The sequence below is a fragment of the Netta rufina genome (genome assembly GCF_964035555.1).
Source record: "Netta rufina genome assembly, chromosome: 2".
NCBI classification, from domain to species: domain Eukaryota; kingdom Metazoa; phylum Chordata; class Aves; order Anseriformes; family Anatidae; genus Netta; species Netta rufina.
Genome location: NC_140124.1, coordinates 133,066,103 through 133,087,296, shown reverse-complemented (window position 1 = coordinate 133,087,296; position 21,194 = coordinate 133,066,103). Strand labels below are relative to the sequence as shown.

The 21,194-nt window shown below is 38.5% G+C and overlaps 1 protein-coding gene across 1 annotated transcript; it reads left to right on the top strand.

The window, feature by feature from the left end:
- Positions 1-1,315: 1,315 nt before the first annotated feature.
- Positions 1,316-17,716, top strand: CALB1 (calbindin 1; the record flags this gene model as incomplete). Its single annotated transcript, XM_084281210.1, has 11 exons — positions 1,316-1,397; positions 1,691-1,767; positions 6,344-6,418; positions 11,183-11,266; positions 11,355-11,411; positions 14,150-14,227; positions 16,658-16,713; positions 16,798-16,837; positions 16,927-16,980; positions 17,113-17,184; positions 17,603-17,716. 11 exons carry the CDS (start codon positions 1,316-1,318, stop codon positions 17,714-17,716), a joined length of 789 nt encoding a protein of 262 aa, XP_084137336.1.
- Between the last annotated feature and the right edge of the window lie 3,478 nt (positions 17,717-21,194).

Below are 21,194 nucleotides of genomic sequence, written 5' to 3'. Positions count from 1 at the left end.
ATCAAGTATAAGGTCTCATGATTACTTAATTGCTATGCCCACATCTTGTTCCATAATGCATACAAGATTTCAGCCACCCAATCTACTGAAATCCCTCTCAGGACATGTCAGCCTTTAACTGAGCATCCACCTCTCATCCTGCTCCATCCCCCCTTGGCTTCTTGCCGTCTTCTGCTCTGCGTTATCCCATTCATTTTGTCCTCACACTCTATCTTAACATGCTGCTGTCCTACCATTGCTCATGTTAATCACTTCACACATGGAGATTCCCAGGTTTCCCAGCTGTTCTCATCCCCCATCCTTACTACATTACCTCCTGTATTTGGCAATGCTCTGGCAGCCGATCACCTTGGCCATCACACCCTGCTAACTCAATGCAGCACGTGAGGAACATTGCAGAAAGACAGTTTCTGAGCTTCAGAGTACCGAGGTCACACAACCATCCTAATGGGGACCTGATCATTAGTACTAGTACAACTCCATGTCACCCTGCGACAGAAGGAAGATCTTTGGCAAGCTGCTCTGCTCCCTCCCACCAACCCACAACTATAGGAGGGCAAGTCTCGGAAGATGGTCTACCTAAAGAAAAAAACTCTAGGCCAGTCAGAAGTGGCAGTGTCCCTCACCCCCCTGCACTGCAAAAGAGTGACCTTACTAGGGCGGTGTTTCATACTGTGCTGTTGGGATGAATTTACCCGCTAGGGCCATATATTTAAGTTTACTGACCCCATTGCTGTGCTGTCTCGATATGGATATCTCAATACCCCGAGAAACTTCAGTTTATAGGGCTGCCCCACTGCAGAGATGAAACCCATGCCGAGCTACCTGCAGACACAGTTTGGGGACAGATCACTCACGAATGGGGTGACCCCAGCACCTCGCACGGGACCATCCCACAGAGCTGACACCCAGCACCCTTCCCCAGCCGGGAACCCGACGGCTCAGCCGGCAGATCCACGACCACCACTTCAGCATCAGGACCCCAAGATAACTTGGGGGGACCCGCCGGCCCCCAACCCTCCCTCCCCACGCCGAGGGGAGGGCGGCACCCTCCGGGGGGAGACCCCGGCCCCCCCTTCGCACGCAGGGCGGGCAGGGCAGAGACGGGAGGAGTGGCCGGCCGGGGCGGCCCCAATAAATAGCCCTCGGCGGGGCGGCGGCGGGAGGAGCCGTCGGAGCCGCCGCTGTCGCCGCTGTCGCCGTCGCTATCGCCGTCGCGCCGGCCGCGGGCAGAGTCAGCACCGCGGACAGCGCCCCCTCCGCGCCCCCCTTCCGCGCCCCCTCCGCGCCCCCCTCCGCGCCCCCCTCCATCATCATGACGGCGGAGAGCCACCTGCAGGGCGTGGAGATCTCGGCCGCCCAGTTCTTCGAGATCTGGCACCACTACGACTCCGACGGTGACTCTCGTCCCTTCCCCGGGGCGGCAGGGGGGCGGCTGGAAGGGGGGCTGCGAGAGGGGAGGGGGACACAGCCTCTGGGGGGGGGGGGTAAGACGGGGGGAGAGGAGAGATCCCCGCTCTGCCACCGCCGCCCCCAGCAGCTTTGGGGTCGGGGTTGGGGTTAGGGTCGGGCGAGGTGTGCCGGGAGCCCCCCGGAGGCAGCCCTCGGGCCGAGGAGCCTCTGCCGGCGCTGGAGAGCGGAGAGAGTTTGGAGGGAGCGGTGGCCGCAAGCGTAACTCTTTTTGTTGTAGGCAATGGGTACATGGATGGGAAGGAGCTACAAAACTTCATCCAGGAGCTGCAGCAGGCGAGGAAGAAGGCAGGCTTGGTAGGTTAACGTTTCGCCCCCATTTTTCCGTCTCCTCCGGGAAAGAAGAGTTTTCTTGAGCAAACTCCGGTGCCCCGATTCCTCCCCTGCCCTATGGCCATCACACGGTGCATGCAGGAGCCTTAGCAGGCAGAGGGAAGTAGGGCAGTTAGAAATCTGAAGGTTTAATATGAAATACATCGTCTGGTTTGGAGAGGGCAGGGTCCATCCATCTGGAGAGCAGGTCCCATTCACATCTCACCAGGCTACAAGCTGATACGTCTAAAAGGGCTTTAAAAAGGTCAGCAAATGCATGGACATTACCCTTTTGTCATGGATGGGACTTTATCCCATCACAACCCGAGCCAGTTATGTACTGATACTTAAAAAAAGAGATGGAGAGAGAAAAGAAAAACGAGCAAGCACTTCAAGTTCGTTGGACTCTGCTTTAATTTCGTGCTTAATGGGCAGCATGGGCTGAAATGCATTTCTGCCCCTTGCTGGTCAGTAAATAGATCTGCAGATGACTGCCAACCACTTCGTGCCCTTCACCAGAGTTGTACACCAAGAATACGAGTATCAAATCCTCATAGTTTAAATTGCTCACAGGTGCAGCAAAGTTTTTGACAATGTTGTCAATGCAATTCTCCGCACGAGTTATTAATGTATTGATCGAAAATTTCCTCCAAACTATACTCTCTTGGGAAAAAGAAGGGGTGGGGGGAGAGAGGAAAGAAATAAATGATTCCGTATAAAGATCTGAATTAAAATAGAAGTAAAGCTTTTTAACAAGTTATTTACCTTTGAAATAATTAGTATCAATTTCATATATGTATAAATATATCAAATTTATTGTAGTCAATCTATGCAGAAATACTTCCGAAGTAACAGTAAAATTTTAATCTAACTGAATGACATGTCTGCATGGATGAAATAGGTTATTACTTCATATAAGTATACCTCCAAATTGAGCAATAGCTTTTCGGTAATTAACTTTGCTTTGAAGTTGTTATATATTTTAGAAGTGACTGAAAAAAAAAAAAAAGTATGCCTCAGTTTATTCTGTGGAAATTTTTATCTTTTAGTAATTGTATGAGTGTAAACTTCACGGATCTGAAAATCTGTCTCCCAGCAATGCCTCTAATGTTACTGCAGTCTTGGTATCAGTTAATTCTTCTTATAGCCATTGGTGTAGACACTCATTTTCATGAGTGTTAATAACTTTAAACTAAAATTTCAAAGAACTTCACAAAAATAGTAAATGAATGTGGCTTCTTTTAGAAAGAAAAAATTGTATTTTTGAGTATTTTTTTTCACAGAGAAGGTTAAACACAACTTCAATATCTTTCAGGTAGTTCAGCAGAACAAATCTCTCTTTCACAATAGAGTGCAGGAAACTTAAGTATGTCCATTAGAAAGGAGATACTGAAGCCTGTATATATTTAGTATCAATGGTATTCTCAGTAGAAATCCTTATACAATTTTCAGAAGTTAAAAAAATGAATTAGAAGCTTCAGGGGAAAATATCAGTTGTTTCAAAATCAGATTCTTTTCTGGCTCCAAGGAAGTGTGCACCTTCTCTTAAAAAAAAAAAAAAAAAAAAAAAAAAAAAGCCTGCTCTAAGTAACACAGAAAAGCCTATCAGGATTATTCTTATCTGCTACGTTATTTATGCTGTCTTTTGCATAACCTCTGCCTGTATCTCACTTTTTTTTTTTTTAAAATGCTCAGATGTTTAATTAAGTTTTTCTTTGCCATTTCTCTGAATCAGTTCTGTTTTTGGAACTTTCTTTTGAAAAGAGCAATTATATTGATCTGTAGAAACATCATATTTGGTACTTGGTTCATTGGCTCTCCTTTTGGTAGATGTTACATTGGATGCTGAAGTCTTTTTCTAGATTATGGATATATGTCATCTTGGGTTTCAATCTAAGCTGATTCTTGGATTTGAAGGCTCATTTGCCAAACAAGCATCTCATTAGTTCGTGTCTTGTCTCATGGGATACTAATTCAGTAGCTTCGAATTTCTTTCCTTTTGCCAGAAGGGACACATTGAGAAACTAGTGTAGGTTATATGTCATTTCCTTGGCTGTCCTTCTTTTAACACCCCAAAGCTTCTTTGTCATCATTAACTTCTGCATTTCAGGTCACTCTCCTGCTCACTATTTTTGAAATATTCAATTATGCATTCTTCATAGCTGGATTTTACATCAGTCATGCCATATGCATTAAAGAATCACATTGATTCTGTCATTGAATAGGATGGTTTAACATTTCCCAATATTCTTCCCAACTACAGAGCTGTTCTAATTATGTTCTAATTCTAATCCTTTTATTAATCCACTCGGTAAGCCTGTACTTTCATGGTTGCTTTTTCTCAGACGGAGCAGTAGCATGCAACCCGACTGATGTTAGCCCCATGACTGGAACTGCCTTTGCTCCAGAGGGTGCATGTGCACTCAGAAGTGTCAGGGCTTGGGCTTTCCTTTGGTCACACTATGTGTTTTCACTGTGGTAGACAGTGAATTGATCTGACATACTTTCAGACACTTTGAAAGAACTACCTCTTTTTAAAGATAAAAGCTGTATAACTATAAATGCATAGCTTCCATTTGCTGTGCCCCACTTTTTATGCCTTATGTTCTCTACTTAGGTGTGCCCATTGCCAGAAGAAACTTCAGGGTGTTTTGACAAAGAGGTCAATAGAGAGGCAATCAGTATCTTAGACAAGTTTTTCCACATCTGTTACTTACTTTCTCTGCAAATGCAGATGATGACATTATTTCTCCAGAGAAATATGCGATTTAATAGGTGTTTATGAATGCAGTCGTGTAAGTGTTTCTGTAGTGCCATCTGTCCTTACATTTTTAAAATCATTCCAAAAAAGCTCCAAGTTCCACTTGGTTCGATAAGTGTCTCTTAAGTTTTAAGAGGGCAGATGAAGGTGTGAAGAACAAGTTTCTTAATTTCAAGCATTGCGCACTGCATCTGTATCAAGATTAGGACTGGACTTGGTTAAATTTAAGCAAGTTTTTTTGACTGAAAACATTCATTTGAATAACATGACTTGAAAAATTCGTCAACAAGCTGAAGAGTAACTGAAGTGAACACAAAGTGGGTGAAAAAAACCTTTCTGGAGAACATACAAGAGGACGAGCATCTTGTTTTGTTTAGCCTGTAAGCAACTGTGCCTCCTTCAACAGCTGGACACTGTCTGGCACTGTAGAAGTGCTATGAGAAGGATTAGCAAAATATTTAACCAGGACTAATTAAAATCCAGGTGTCTAAATTCTCCGTTCCAACTGCTAAGCAAACATGTGCCCACTTTGGGATCATAAGATGAGAGGTGACATTGAACTGCATTGTATTAATAACGACATCTCTAATTAAAGCCCCGGCAAATTACTAACCTGCCATGGATGACTTTGACATAAATAGGATACTAGGCCATGATTGTATCAGCTATAAAGAACTGACATTTTAGGTAGCTTTTGTAGTTGAAATTTGGGACAAACTACAACTGAGTTTGTACAGCTGAGATTCCCTGTGTCTCCAGTGAGAGAATCACTTAGGTCCTATGTAATCAGATCTATTAGAGCAACTAAAGCTTTAATCTAAAGGCTGCTGTATCTTCATCTATAACTGTAGAATTGTCAATTATTTTAACACAGCTGTAGTCCTGATTCTTGCTGCATGGCTTAACTAGCTTAGACCAATAGAAAACGTAAAGAAAATTAGAAGTTTAATCAGTATTGAAGGTTGATGACAGCTTATAGAAAAGCAACGCATGTCCAGTTGAAGTGTAAGTACAAGTACCTTTGCCGTAGCCTAGGCAGAAGACAATCTCCGAGTACAAATGTATATCAAGAGACATAATTTATATAATGAACAGCTATGCTGGCTTTATTCTGTCAGATTTAAGGTACTGCTCAAAGCTTTCTCCCTCTCAAACCTGCTTTTCTACATTACAGCAGTGACATTTGGATACTGTTTTTATGATAAGTAAATACTACGCAGTGAAAAATGTGATAGCCTCATGAGTTTTTTTTAGGGCTAAAATAGCATCCATTGTTCAGGTAAAATCAACTCAAGGATGTATAAAGACTATATTGGTGTTCAGATGTATTATACTGAAATGTTCCTTATTTTGAAGGATGTTGCACTGCCTTGAAGTTTGTCATTTAAAAGTGAAAACATAGAAAATTGACTAATAATTACCAATGAACTTCACTGTTATCCCCTTAAACAACAGAGCTGTTATACACATCTTCCAACATGTCTTCTTTTTTCATTCTGTAAACTAAAATAGGAGTATTTAGATCCAAGTATTTAGATGCCAATTGTTCTTGTTGACTATAATATAATCCTCTGGGAAGTAAAATTTATCACAGTGACATTATTCATCATAAAAAATTTACTCAATTTTATAACAACTTGAGTAATAAGTGTGAATAAGTGTGATATAAGAGTAATACAGTAAGTGCAAATACTTTGTTAAGTGTAGTAAATTATTTGGTGACTAAGAGAATGCTCCAAGTAGTTTGTGTATGTTTCTCTGTATTTTATAAATGATAATTCTCACATTATAACTTCACAGGATTTAACACCTGAAATGAAAGCTTTTGTGGACCAATATGGCAAAGCTACTGATGGAAAAATAGGAATAGTTGAGGTAAGATAATCACTTTATAAAAAATGATTAACACGTTTACTTGTAGAAAATACATTTAGCACAGAACAATATGAACATATTATGTAAATAGTTTGGATTTTTAGTAACACAGAAAATTCTTTCTCTGTCTTAGAATCCTTAGCATTTTTTTCACTAATGACTTTTTTTTTTTTACCAAAAAGTAAAGTGCTCCTTACCCTTCTCCAGATAATTTCAGTAAACTTCATTTAGCTTTGCATGCTTTATTCAGTACAAATAAGCATCAACAGCAATTTAGATTTCCTGTGAAGCAGCTAACAGCTCCATTTTAGAAATTGAAATTGCGAAAAGTAAATATGATTTATTTCTATGTATGATACTGAACTAATGCTCTGTCACCACTCCTATAATTAGGGCAACACACAAGTGAATGTAACTAGGCAGTCGCTATATGTAGCTTATTCTAAAACAGACATATATGGTAAAATAGCACATTAATCATGTTAAATTTAATCAAAATTTTAACAGTAGTTGTGATCCAGACCTTTCTTGAACTTGAAAAAAATTTTAGGGAGAAAATTCCCGTTTCTTCCTCCCACTTTCTAAAGAGAACAGATATGCAGTCAGCCAAACTGTTCTACACTTACAGGCTCTCAACAACTGTATACATGTAATTTAGACAACTATCTAGGAAGCAGGGAACCATTGTGTTTCCTCTTGCTTTCATTGTCCAGTGCTGCAAATCAAAAAGGAGAATTTGTTGGGTTACAGCTTGAGAAGTCACTATGTCAAGCCTAAACCTACAACTCATTTATGTCACACGGAGTGCTTTGAGACTGAGGCTTTATTATTAAATGCTTTTTTATTATTATTTTTTATATTTTCTGATACTAAGAAATTTGACCTAGAGAGCTAATTAAGAAACAGCTAGATACAAGCCAGGTCTGCAAAATTTCTACAGTGACCAACTCTGGGTCAGTAGCTATTTTTAAAATAGAGGACTGAATAGAATCTGTAAAAGTCAATAGGATGTATCGCTGCTGATATAATAGATCACTTCAGGATATCTTTTGCCCTCTGTCATGTGTCTGAATTGCAACTACTTGTTTAAATGTGTATCTATTTATGACTAAACTATGGAAATATGAAAAGTTTCTTTCACTTACAGCTATAATCTATTTTAAAATTGCATCTTTTGACAATATTAGCATTGATCAAGTACTTTTGCATCTGAAAAGAATGTGTGTTAATTTGTACTAACAAATTGTTTGCACTAACAAATGCTTATTCTTTTGCTGTTGAATAATCCTGTTTAATTTAGTATTTCTGAATACATGTAATAGAAGCATTACATGCTAGAAGAATGTGTAGAGACTTTGCAAAAGCAAAAGACTGTGGTTCTTTGCTTAGGGAAGATAACCAAGAGTTTTGCCTTTCTAGTTCTATTTCTGATTGTACTATTGACTTAATGGGTAAAGGTGATCAAATCCCACAAGGCCTAATACTGTAAGGTGCTTACCACCTCCAGTGAACTGCCAGCCATGTTCAGCATCCACTGAAGCCACTGAATATTGACAGCTCTCAGTTCAGTGACTGAAGGGACTTTTTCCCTTAATATAGCAGCTTCCTAACCCAAAGGCTATATTTTTTTTCACTGACATCAGCAAGAAGCTTGATTTGGAAAATGCTGATGGGACTCAGACTATGTTGTACGTGCAGTATGGTGCTAAAGTTGCTATTTGGACTTGATTCTCCTTCCTTGTAAATAAAAACGTCCACTAATTTCAGATTGCTCCCATTTGCATTGTACAGCAAACACTTCTTCTGAAAAAAGTATATGCTTTTTAAAGTATATGCTTTTTAAAATGCTGTTTAAAAAAAATTACATAAATGCATTCAGCCTTCCAGTCATCATAATGAATACCCCAGCAACTGAAGGAAAATGTTCTAGCAGATAATGAATGTTCAAGGAGAGGTTTGTTGAGCTAAGATATAGAGGAGGCCTGGGTGGCTTCACAGAGGAAGGAGTGGATTTTCAGCTTTGTGCTCAGATTAAGCGTCAATTCTGTCTTCAGAAGCACACTGTACTTAGCCCACTAGTTTTTATCCAGTGCCTACAAGCTAAGTGCAGAGCCTGACCTGTCCACTACCTTGCCATTTTGTAAGAGACCTTTCGTTCACCTTTTGTACTCATTCAGGCCAATGCTTGCACTAAAATGTGAAGGTGGAACCTGGGGGTTTGAAACTCAGGACTGCCGTAATTCCACATTGACATTATTTGACACTTCCACCATAAAAATAGCTACTTATTAGCCTAAAATATTATTTTTACTTCTGTTCTCTATTATAAGATTTTGAGAAGCAAATTCACTGAGTTATATGAAAGGTATCTTAATGATCAACAAAATTTATTTAGAGAATGACTTCTAGATAATAGCTCTGTTATTGTTTTGATATCTGAGAATATTTTTTCTGCTATGTATCCTATAAAGATCTACATCAGCTTGTAGCTGAGTATTATTACTATTACTTATGATAAAGAAATAGCTGATGTTCTCCATAAAAGCAGCAGAGTGCACAGAAGCACCCCCAAAACTGCCTCTGTTGCCATGCATAAGAACTCGTGGCAGTCTGCACTCTTACTGAAAGACACTCACAGGGTCCCAGCATGCCCATCCTCACGAAGAAGTCTTCATCAGAAACAGCATCGGGTTCCCATCTTTCCTTTCCATAGCAGGGAATGGGAAATTCCCTATCCCTTACTACTGCACAGGTTTCAATGAAAAGCAATTTAATGCTATTTGATGCTAGGACAACTGGACTTTTCCTTAGCTATATTGTTCATATGATACTAAAGGGTTTGAAAGAAGGAAAACAGAAAAGACTTATTTTTGGCAGAAGTCTGAGCTAATATTGAATACTGAGCTACTACGTCTTTGTAATGCAAAAGCCTGTGCTTTTCTCTGTGTGACACCTACAAAGGGCAGGAGGTATAGTTGAAAATAATTTTCTTCCACAGGTAATATATTCTGTGCCTCATATCCAGTTAGGTACTGCTAGTAAGCTGTTAATGATGCTTTGGAAAGTTCTTGTTTTGCATTTAGCACCCTTGCAAAATTCACCAGATTTAGCTATAGCTGTCCCCCTAACTAGGACTTCCAGTTTCCACACATGTAGACTCTTTTTCATTGTCATAATCAGTCCCTTCCCCCAACTTTTTTTTTTATAATCAGTCCTTCTATCCAATGTTTACTGTTCAGTAGCAATGCTGATTTACTCCAAAAGTCAAAGCCCCCTCCCATGGGAGAAATAAAGAAAAGTTTTCATAAATCAGTACAAAGTTGCACGCATTTAGCTGTTGCGTATATACAAATGTGCACTTACCCATTTATGTATATGCCATTTATAATGGGGTAGATTTCAAAGGCTGCTGACAAAAAACACATTGTTTAAGTTGATTAGGTTTGGTTTTCAGCCATTTAGCAAAAGCACTCAGAACGCGGTGATGTGCTTGGCAGTCTGTAATCAACGGCTCCATTTCTGTAAGGAGAGTACTCTGACGCATGTTTGCAGTTGCACCAGCACTTAACGCATATCACTCATTTCTTGCACAGATAATTTTAGAGAAACTAAAGATCCGTTTCCATCACCTTGTGCCTATAGAGTGAGAGGGAGAGCTGAAGTCACCTACAGTGCAACGAGAATCAAATAAAAAAATTAAAAAATCAAGCAATTAGACAATAGTACGGAAGAAGGCAATAGCAGAACAAGGGATTTTAGGATGTGAAATGAATGCACAGAAACAAAAAATTTGAATACAAATTTTAAGATGGGGCTACAGGAAGTCTGCAGATGTCATTTTTCATAAAAGAATGCAGCGAAGAAATCCTGCTTTCTCCATTTTCTCTTCCTAGTAAGCACAGCTGGTCTATTCTTCAAGTAAAAAGTTTTCTCTAATCAAAACATATTTCATACATTTTGAGCACAGAAAAAAAATATTAGGCTTTTGTTAAAAACAAATCATGATTTTACATGAAATTATATAGCATACTCTCCATCTTCTACATTTGTCACTTGCCAAAATTGAGTTATAGTAAATGAACATTTTCAAAAATCAGTACAATAATGTCTGATTTTAAAAAAGCCTTTTGTAGAGCATAGGCATTGGAAGAACCACCCCTGATTTTGCAGGGCTAAAAGCCCTTTTGATTCCCTTATGGTATTTATAGCTCTTCTTGAACACATCTCTGCCTGACAAATGATCGCCAGTTGCCATCTCCTTACCCTACCCACTTTCTTTTTCCCTCCTGTTTTGTTTTTTTTTTTTTTTTTTTTTTTTTCCCATTTATTTTTCTGCTTTCCTTACACGTTCTTCATGTCAGTGTTCCCATCTCCTTCTTCTCTTACTCAGTACCTGTTAGTAGTCTTTCTTCCTCACTTTCTTATTCATGGTCCTCCACACTCATCCATGCTTCCTTCATGTTGATTCCAAGGTTTTCACCAGATTCTGACTTTGCATAGGTAATTTTTTTCCCTCTTCCCCTAGCTGACCCTTCAGTAAACTATTTCACTGTCTTCTCTCAGACCTCACTTCTGTTTGACCTTGATGAATATGGCAAAGCCAGATGCATTTTCCAAATGTTTTGGCTAACGATTACGCTTCCAGTGGGGCCACAATGGGGCAGTGGGATCATGAAAAATTTCTTGCTTCTTTTGAAGCTTTCATACTCTTAGGCTCGGCTGGGCTAACAATCAAAATTTAATCTTTTTAAAAATCTGTTACAGCTTGCTCAGATATTACCGACGGAGGAGAATTTCCTGTTGTTCTTCAGGTGCCAGCAGCTAAAGTCAAGTGAAGACTTCATGCAGGTACAGTGTGAAAAGTTTCCTTTTGTAAAATCACCCAAGACCTGATTGCCATAAATACATCGTCAAATCATCTGTGTTCTGATTGCAGACATGGAGAAAATATGACAGTGACCACAGTGGCTTCATTGATTCTGAGGAACTTAAGGTAAGCTGATACCTATGAGTGTGCACAAAATGAGAGCAGGCATTGGATTACAGGCACGGGATCTTTTTCTTCAGACACCCGCTGGTGTATGTATTTGCATTTCAGACACGACTGAAAGGCAATATGATTAGCTGATGTTTTTATCACCAGTGAATTATTTTAAGTGCAACTCTAATCTGATAAACGTTTCTAAAAACGTAGTTTAATTTGGATCGATGTCTGTCTCAAGTGACTGAGAATAGCAGGTACTCTAGTTTAGAAGTAAGAAAGGTGATTTCTGCCAAGGGAAACCAGATAGGCCTGTGAAAGCGATGTTGTTCTTTTTGTTTGTTTGTTTTGGTTGGTTTGTTTGTTTTTTAGGGTGGAGGGTTAGCTATGTGGTTTTTCTTTTTCCCCTAAGGGCATTATGACCACTAATCACTATGCTACTGGGCATAGTAGGCTCTCTCGAGTATCACGTAATCCATACAATTTCCACTGTAATACTGTTAGGCTAACACAGCTGGACTTGTGCTGCCCTGCTTAGATAACTTGGTGGGAATTTGGACTCAATTTTAGTATGTGCAAAAAGATGTTCAGAGGGAACCTCCCGTGTTCCAGTTTGTGCCCATTGCCTCTTGTCCTCGGTACCACTGCAAAGATCATAGCTCTGTCCTAATTGCACCTTCCCTTCAGATATTTATAGACATTGGTAAGATCCCCCCGGAGCCTTCTCTTCTCCAGGCTGAACAGTCCCAGCACTCTCAGCGTCTCCTCATAGGAGAGATGCTCACTTATGGCAGAGTCTGAGCAGAAAGAGGCCATTTTCTACAGTTCAATTGCTGTAGCTTAAATTCAGAGGAGTCAAAACAATTCATAGCAAGAGAAAGACCTAGGAGTGTTTATCCATCTTACCTGGAATATTTTGCCCTTATGTGGTATTCTAAAGAAGAGCTACATAAACTTTTATTAACCAGGAGGTCAAACCACCTGAAATCCTTACAGCTCTTCTCTTAAGAACAGGACTCCAAATGATAAAAAGTTCATTCCTTTTTCCTTCCTCTTTGAGTTTGGTACCTGTATGACATTTGCCAAGGGTCCCTATTTGATTTAGCCCTCAGACAGATGAGCCCATTCTTTGGCTGCCTGGTTGCAGCAGGTCGGTGTGTCTGAAGCTGTTAGGAGCAGGAGGAGGCCAGGCACACAGCACCCGAGAGCTCTCCAGCTGTTAGACGGTTCCTTAAGAACTGTTACCACTGCTATAATTTCAATTAGACTTGAAAAGACAGGGCTGATTGAGAACCAGCTGAAGAATTAAGAAATTTTAACTGGTCATAATGGTCCCACTCTCTTGTGCTGTGAGATTTTGTTTGGCTCAGAGAAACAGGACATTGTAAAACTCTGAAAGGAAGACATAAATGTCCAGTTGTATTTTTAGGAATGGTGGACATTTTTTGACAAGCCCAAACATTTTAAGTATTTTCTATGTAAGGAGTACACCCACCTATAACTTCCTAAGAGAAATTTAAGCTGGAAATGAGCAAAACTTTTCAGCAACAATCATGGCAGTGGAATGGAGCAGACAGACCCCCCATCGCTGCATGTATTTAGGAATGGTTTGAGAATAGCTCAGATCAGACAATGATGTTGGACATTCAGATATCAATGATCCTGCCTTGAGACATGGAGATGGACTGGATAGCCTTTCAACATCCTTCCCAGTCCTATTTTCTGTCAACGCACAAAAGATTAAACATTTCTCCATAAAGTCCATTTACAACATTTCGATCATACTCTTTGTGTAGAACCTAATAGGAGGGCCTTTCAGCACAGAGGGGGCCAGACTGAAAGAGCTATACTAATAAGTAATATGGCTATTAACATGGCTGCATTCAAATTCAGGGATGAATACACATATATTCAAATTGATTTTCATTATGAATTACCCTATTTTCTGTCTTGAAATGTGACCCAAACTTCCACAGAGATAATGGTACTCCAACTAATGATAGTAATTAGTACTTCATTGAGCACTGACAGACATACGGACATTTCAGATCTTGTAATAACCTTGGCAAATAAAGTGATATCCTTCTTTTTAATGTTACTAGTACAGCAGTTTAAACCACTGCATAGAGAGAAATAATCTTATTTTTTAAAGTGAAAATGTCTGGTGTTTAAAATGCCTGGTTAAAAAGTCATGGGATACCATGTCAGGTTCTTGTTCTAAAAAATAATAAATCTGATGAATCTGGCCGCACACATTTAAAGAATAAGGTAGGAAGGAGGAATATAGATTTACATGTTCATTTCTGGCATCAGGTGCTGCCATAGGCAAGGAGAAAACCTGATTAATCATTGATCTTTTCTGTAAAATCATTCCTACGTTGCAAGAAGTAATTAGACATCCAAATTTTCCGAGCAGTTTCAAGGTTAATTAGTTTAATTTACTGATAAAGCTGATTAGAAAGCCAAACTGTTTTTTCCAAATTCACAATACAACAAACGGCATACAATGTATAATGTTTTATGAGTCACTTTTTCCAAATAAAACTGCAGTATACTGGAACTAATCAAAAGAAATTTTTATGGACCTAACTGTTAATTAATGCTTCTTTTCGTACTTATTTTGAACCTCAGCAGTAAATATTAAAGTGGGAGTAAAATAGTATTTCCCATTACCTTAATCTGAAATTAACAAGACAAGCATTTTATACAGTATTAAAAATTCACATATTGCTCTCTATTTATTTTAACAGAGCTTCTTGAAAGATTTGTTACAGAAAGCAAATAAGCAGATTGAAGACTCAAAGCTAACAGAATACACAGAAATAATGGTAAGATTATTTACAGGCATATTTCATCAAGATTGGTTTAATCCAAATTGTGTTTATCTTCAGCCACTGGAAGGTTCCAAATGATTTGGAGCCCCACCAGGTCCTAATGAGGCCAGATGTGTCACTGCAACACAGGCATGAATCATGGCATCAAGCTCTGCAAGTACTCCTCCAGCCATAGTACTCTGATGCGTAGAGCTTTCAGTAAAACGCTCAGGAATTCTGAATCTTCTTGGCGTTTATATAATATCAGATCAAGTCATAGCATAATGCAAATAATTCCTTTCCCATGCCATCAGGTGTAAAACTAAAGTCTTCAGAGTTCACAGGAGAAAAATTTTGCCTGTCATAAGATTAATTATGTTGTTATGCTTAGATCAAATTAATTTGAGGCTTCCTCTTATATTTTCCTTTCTATCTGTGCTGTAGTGTCTGTCTCTTGTTCTAACAGCGATCAGTGCACGGTGGTTTCTTAACAGATTTACAAGCACCTCACTCTTTTTGTTTCCTTCACGTAATTACAAAAGAAGAAATTAATGCTTTAGATGAACACTAGAACAAAACTGTCACTTTTCTGGCCTTAAATCAGCTTGTCATTGGGGCATTCTTTCCATGTCACCACTATGGTGCTCCATGGTAGAGACCACTATGGCTTCTGAATGGACGTTTCAAAAAGAAAAAAAAAATCAGAATTCTTGTCTTCAGGAAATGTATAACACTATGTTTGTGTTTTCCCAGTTTGGATTCATCCTAAAATATTACTAGCAATCAAAAACATGTTAGGTAAACACACAAGCTCTCAAACTGGACCAAAGCCTAAGAATGATTGATCAAAACTTGTGTCTTTTCTGACAGAAATCTGCTTGTTTGTTGTACCAATACAAGTCATTTACCTGCAATTATTCCCTGGTGAAGGCAACACATGCATCCTGTTTGTTTAGGGAGGTTTTGGACCTTCATCTTAAAGTGTCCTCTCAGTTTTGGTCTCTGCAGAGAGACACATTGACAAAGAATTAGCAGCAAAGTAACAGTAAAGAAATTATAAAATCAACTCTCCCATAATCTCCCCAGAAACTAGAAGAGAAGACTGATGGAAAACATACAGCACGGAGCAGCTGCAGGCAGGCACAGCATGACACTAACAACCCATCAAAATATGTTGACTTTACAGCTCCTACTGCGTACCTCCTCCAAATGTAAATCTCCTTTCATGTGGAATGCGTATAAGGCAGATGCTTCTATACAAGGAAAGCAGGTGTTAAAAGGAGCCAGAGTGTTACATAGATTGTTTATAGAATCAGCACCTTTTCCGGTCTCCATTGCCATTTTTTGGTGAATTACCAAAGTGAAATTGGGTATTTTTTTCAATGGAATTGTTTCTGTATTTAAAAGGATGTACACTTACCTCAATGAAAGACTCCACTTTTCCTCTTCTCTAAAAATTACATCTAAAATTACTGTGATTGAAAGTGGGATGGAGTGTGGGTGGTAGTGTTTTCAGTACAATGCCTAAAAATGCTTTGTACAGTTTGCTGCTTTTGTGACTCTTTTATACAGCAAAGGCAAAATAATATTTGAAGGTAGAAAAATGGAACTATATAGACATAAAAATCGGCAGAGACATAAAAATTAATCCTATGCAGCATAAATATCTCTAGGTACTTCCATGTGTGCTGTTTGTGCCCCTCAATCCTTTCAAGGGCTGAATGGAAAGCACTTCAATACAGTAGGATGATTAAAAATTATTAGAAATAGTATTCACTTATTTTGTCAAATTACATCAATATATTTATTCTTATAAATTAGTTATAATTACTTGGAGATATTTAATTTCCCATTTTAATACTATCAAAAAAATGTCTTGGTTGTCTAGAGCACCTCTTTAGGCTTTTCTTAAAATATATCACAGAAACAGAATGTGATCTTTACTTACATATTTAGACCTAGCAGCCAATTGAATAAAACATCTATTATTTCCTAAGGAAGTGAATGCCTCGAATTCTATTGAACTTTACCTGAATGTTGTTCCACTTTAATGAATAGAGAATAATGATGCTATTGTTAGATATGAAGCCAAAAGTAAAATGTTATCATGTCAACACTTCTCTCCCTTATAAATAATCACATGCACTTTTCTTGCATGGGACAATCATCACTGTAGGCAGGTTAAGACCTGTCTTAGAGTAGGTTAATCAGAATTGTTCATCTCATTTCTTACCAGGCTTTTGCAGTAGAATTAATTACTATAAATTACTTCTTCAGCACTTTAAATAAATGTATTACGCTGTAAATGTGACAGTTTGAAACCTGGAGCCATCATTTCAGTTTTAAGCTAAGCATAAATTTCAGTGAAATTGTTTTCCAAAGAAGCATTTTCTTTATCATGGTGATTAATTGTGATTAGTAATGTAAAAATATATATTCTTTCAGCTCAGGATGTTTGATGCAAACAACGATGGAAAGCTGGAGCTTACTGAACTGGCCAGGTATGCCTTCTGTCTCTTTTCATAAAAAATACCATACTAATTGATGTAAATATGCTGAATTTGTTTTGTTCTTTGTATCCAAAGGCTACTCCCAGTACAGGAAAATTTTCTTATTAAATTTCAGGTATGAATATTTATCATCTTAAGGTTACATTGTTACCATCACACATAATAGGTTCATTAATGATCTTTTTTTTTCCTCTTGGTGTTTAGGGTGTCAAAATGTGTGCAAAAGAGTTCAATAAAGCCTTTGAGATGTATGATCAAGTAAGTCCTGAAAAAACCTTCTTAGTAATTTATTAGATTGAGGGCACTTCTTTTCTGAAGTTGTTGAAAACTAGCTGTAACTTCGAGAGAAAAAAATAAATGCTCAAAATTCTCTTTAATATTATTTTTCAGGATGGGAACGGATACATAGATGAGAATGAACTTGATGCACTGCTGAAGGATCTCTGTGAAAAGAACAAAAAGGTAATCCTAGAGGGCTTTTTTTCCCCTTAGAGATTAGATTTAATTTGGATTTTAAGGACACTTTAATCCACCCAATTAAGATAAATATAGAACTTCTAAGTCATAATTCCTGAAGTCAAAGCACAACTAAAAATCTTGGCAGAAGTCATAGCAGTGCAAAGCCTTAACTAAGGGAGTTGCGATTACACAGCAACACTATCAAAAGCTTGTTTCTGAGACATCAGCTATCAGCAATCTAACATATGCCTATAACATGGATCATGTACAAATATATAACAACATTTTCAATGTGTTACTGTTGGACAGGCTGAGAACACCCTTTTTTTTTTTTTTCCACCTTATTTTCTGCCATTGGCAGCAAACTTGTTCATGCTGACAACTAAACAGGATTATAAAGCATTATCTGTTCTTTAAATAGGAATTAGACATTAACAACCTTGCGACATACAAGAAAAGTATCATGGCCTTGTCTGATGGAGGAAAGCTGTACCGAGCAGAACTGGCTCTCATTCTCTGCGCTGAGGAAAATTAGAACTCTTCTCTCATGTCCACTTAACTAGTGATGTACTCTATCTACACAATAACTGTGCACTATAAGGGAGTAGGCTGTATTTTTAAACTGCATATAGAAAATTAGCCAGGATGTGTGGCACATTCCTTTGAGTTTGTTTCTATACTGTTTGTAATGTACAGTTTTTGTAACAATAAGATTGATAAAGAGAATGTCTATGTTTGGGCCAGTCTGTATATTCAAAAGAAACTAAAATATGTTGGCTTTTTTTTTTTTTTTTGGCTTTCATAAACACAGCTGGAAAAAAACTATATATATACCTGCTGACATTTTGTGGTCATCATATCCTTTGACACTTGCAACATTTTTCCTTGTTGATCCACATAACATAAAGGTCTCTCTCCCAATTACAACTTTTTTTTTTTTTTTTTGTATGATACAAATTCAGACAAAACATTATTTATGTCTGAAATAGAAAAGAGAAGTTAGCGTGTCTGATGTCCAAAAGTTACCAAGGCATCAAGGAATATTTTCAGTTGTCAGACTACCCACTTACAGGTCTGTGCTCTCTGCAGTTTTTGGATTACTCTTCTCATAATGAACTGATAGCATATAGGTGAAGCATTTATCTCCTTGCAGTAGTTGACAAAAATACAGTGTTCTCAATTTAGCTGTTTAACTTTACTGAATTTAAACATAGGCACTTCAGAAACGAATGCCTTTAATCTGTTTTGGAATCCTGGCTAAATGACAGGTAGCATAGTTAATACACAGATTAACATATAAGTGTACCTTTCATGACTATTGCTGTGTCAGAGAATATGACAATCCATTTTCTAAACTATTTTCACATTTTGCAGGTTATAATTATTCTAGTAAATTGCTGTTTTTACATCATATTCTGTGTAATCTGTAATTAAATTTAATATCCTAAGACTGTTGTTGTCTAGTACGTCTATCATGTCTATCTCATGGATTCTTTTTTCTGTACCATGTAAAGGACAAAACAACTATTTTGAAAAATTGTGCCTCCTTAGATTACATTGGATTACTAATCTGTAATAATAGTATTAAAATTTAACACTAAAATAAACAAAAGATCTAGTAAATATTTTATACCAATTTAGTAATTTGGTTTACATGTTAAGCTCTGCTTTTTACTAGTCTAGAGATTTTTTTTTTTTAAGTGAGAACTACATAGAAACAGCTCTTCTTCTGTCTCCCACCCCCCCCACATTTTTGTTTGTTTGTTTGTTTTTTGGACTAGCTCTTCTTTTACTTTACACCAGTTTCATGCCAGCACAACTCCATGAACATCCAGGTCATCACTCCAAGTATCTTCTTGTATAAGAAGGAAATTGGGCTGTGTCTTAAAGCCAATAAATCTATGTTGCCTCCATTTAAAGCTGTTTCAAAAGCAATTCCAGGTTAGAAGATTAGCTATATATAACTTCTCAAATGCATCTCTGTGTCTTACCTAACAAGCAGAAGGAAATGCATTTTATTTGAAACACGTCTCTAACAATGAGGCTCAGATCCTTCAAGATTATTCTGGCACTGAACTCCCACTGAAATTAATCCATGACCTCAGGTGAACTCAGGCGACTAAATGCCTGTTTCAGGAATGGCCTGGTAGCCCCAGGCTCTCTCAGCTTTGGAAAGTTAAGGAGTACATGGTGCAGGATAGATCTTCACTGAAGAAAGGCTCAAGAATGGAAGTGAATTTAAGCTAGCTCATTCTTACGGTTTTACTCCCACTTCACGCACAGTGATTTAACTTCTCACCTGCTTGTTCTCTCTATGCAATGTGAAATACAACTGTGTATGTTAACTGAAGGAACAATGAATAGATTATCTGCCTATCAGTACAATAAATGATTGATATTGTTCATCCTGTGCAGCTGAAACCCTGGATTTTGCCTTATTTTAACAGTGTTAAAAAAAAAAAAGTATGTAAAAATATGATGTAATGTGACTGTTTGTTAATATCACCACAGTGGCAGATAAAGCATTTAAAGTGTTTGGACAAGAAGTCATCACAGAAACTGGGATCTGTCTTCTGAGCATAAGCATAGTTATCTGTCAAAGACTTGTTTTGAAGTCTGAAGTCATCCTGTTCCTGCCACTCTTGGCAATCAGCTCTCTCCGTGCAGCAGTTCTCAGCTACCTGTAGAGGGAATGCTTCTTGCAGTTATTTCTTATATATACTTGGATCAAAAGACAGCGATTTAACAACACCATTCTAGCAAAGGCGTCTACTATAGCAGTGCAAAGCTAAACAATAGCAAATATGGTTAAGTCAAAACTTCTGTAAAAAGTCCAGGTTTTCAAATTTCTTCAGTGCTCCTGGGCAGAGATCTTAGAACTGTCAGGGTTCAGGTAGAACAAGGATTAGGAAAATAAAGGAGGCAGTGATAGGGAAGACTACAAGCTTCTTTCTTCTGACAGATATTTAGGGACAAATGAAAGGTTGAAATTAAAATATTCCATACTGTACATGTCAAGTGCAGATCAGAGCACTGAGAGCCAGTAGTGCTTTATGTAAAATGAACATCTCACAAAACATGCATACATTGCTGCTAGAACACTGCTTACACTAGGATTAAGTATTTATTTCATTAGACAACATTAGAAAAAAAATTACTGATTAATTTCAATTTGGCACCTTGTGCATTCATACTCCCATCATAATCATCAGCTGCAATCACTGGTTGTTGGGGTGTACTGCAATCCACACCTACTTGCTGTGTCTACAGAGAGGCTCAGAATCCATATTTAGGAACCTAAAATATACGTGGCCTGATTTTCGTAGTGCTGAGCACCTCCAAATCCCTCTGAAATCAACTGAAGTTGTTCTGCACCAATTAAAAGCAGGCCAATGCACCAAAATCCAAAAGATCATTTTATTTTACTGTGGTTTAAATTATCACATATAGATTGATTTTTTTTTTTTTTTTTTTTTTACCTAGTCTAAAGTGGGGTTCCAAGTTTAGTGCCTACAACACAAAGATGCGCCATGGAATTAAATAAAGTTACAAATTTCCTTGCAATTCAGCCTTTTTATGGGTTACCAGCATGTGAAAAAGAAAAAAAAAAATTATTGGGTATCCAGAGTTGCAAGGGACCCACATCAAGTCCTGGCTCTACACAGGACCACCCAAAAATCAGACCAAATCTCTCTATCTGAGAGCGCTGTCTAAACGCTTCTTGTAGTCCAGCAGCCTTGGTGCCATGACCACTTCCCTGAGGAGCCTGTCCCAGTGCCGGACCACCCCCTTTGTGCAGATCCTTTCCCTAACCCCCAGCCTGACCCTCCCCTGTCCCAGCTCCATGCCGTTCCCTCGGGTCCTGTCGCTGTCCCCAGAGAGCAGAGCTCAGCGCCTGCCCCTCCGCTCCCCTCGTGAGGGAGCTGCAGGCCGCCATGAGGCCTCCCCTCAGCCTGCTCTGCTCTGGGCTGAACAAACCAAGGGACCTCAGCCGCTCCTCATGTATCTTGCCT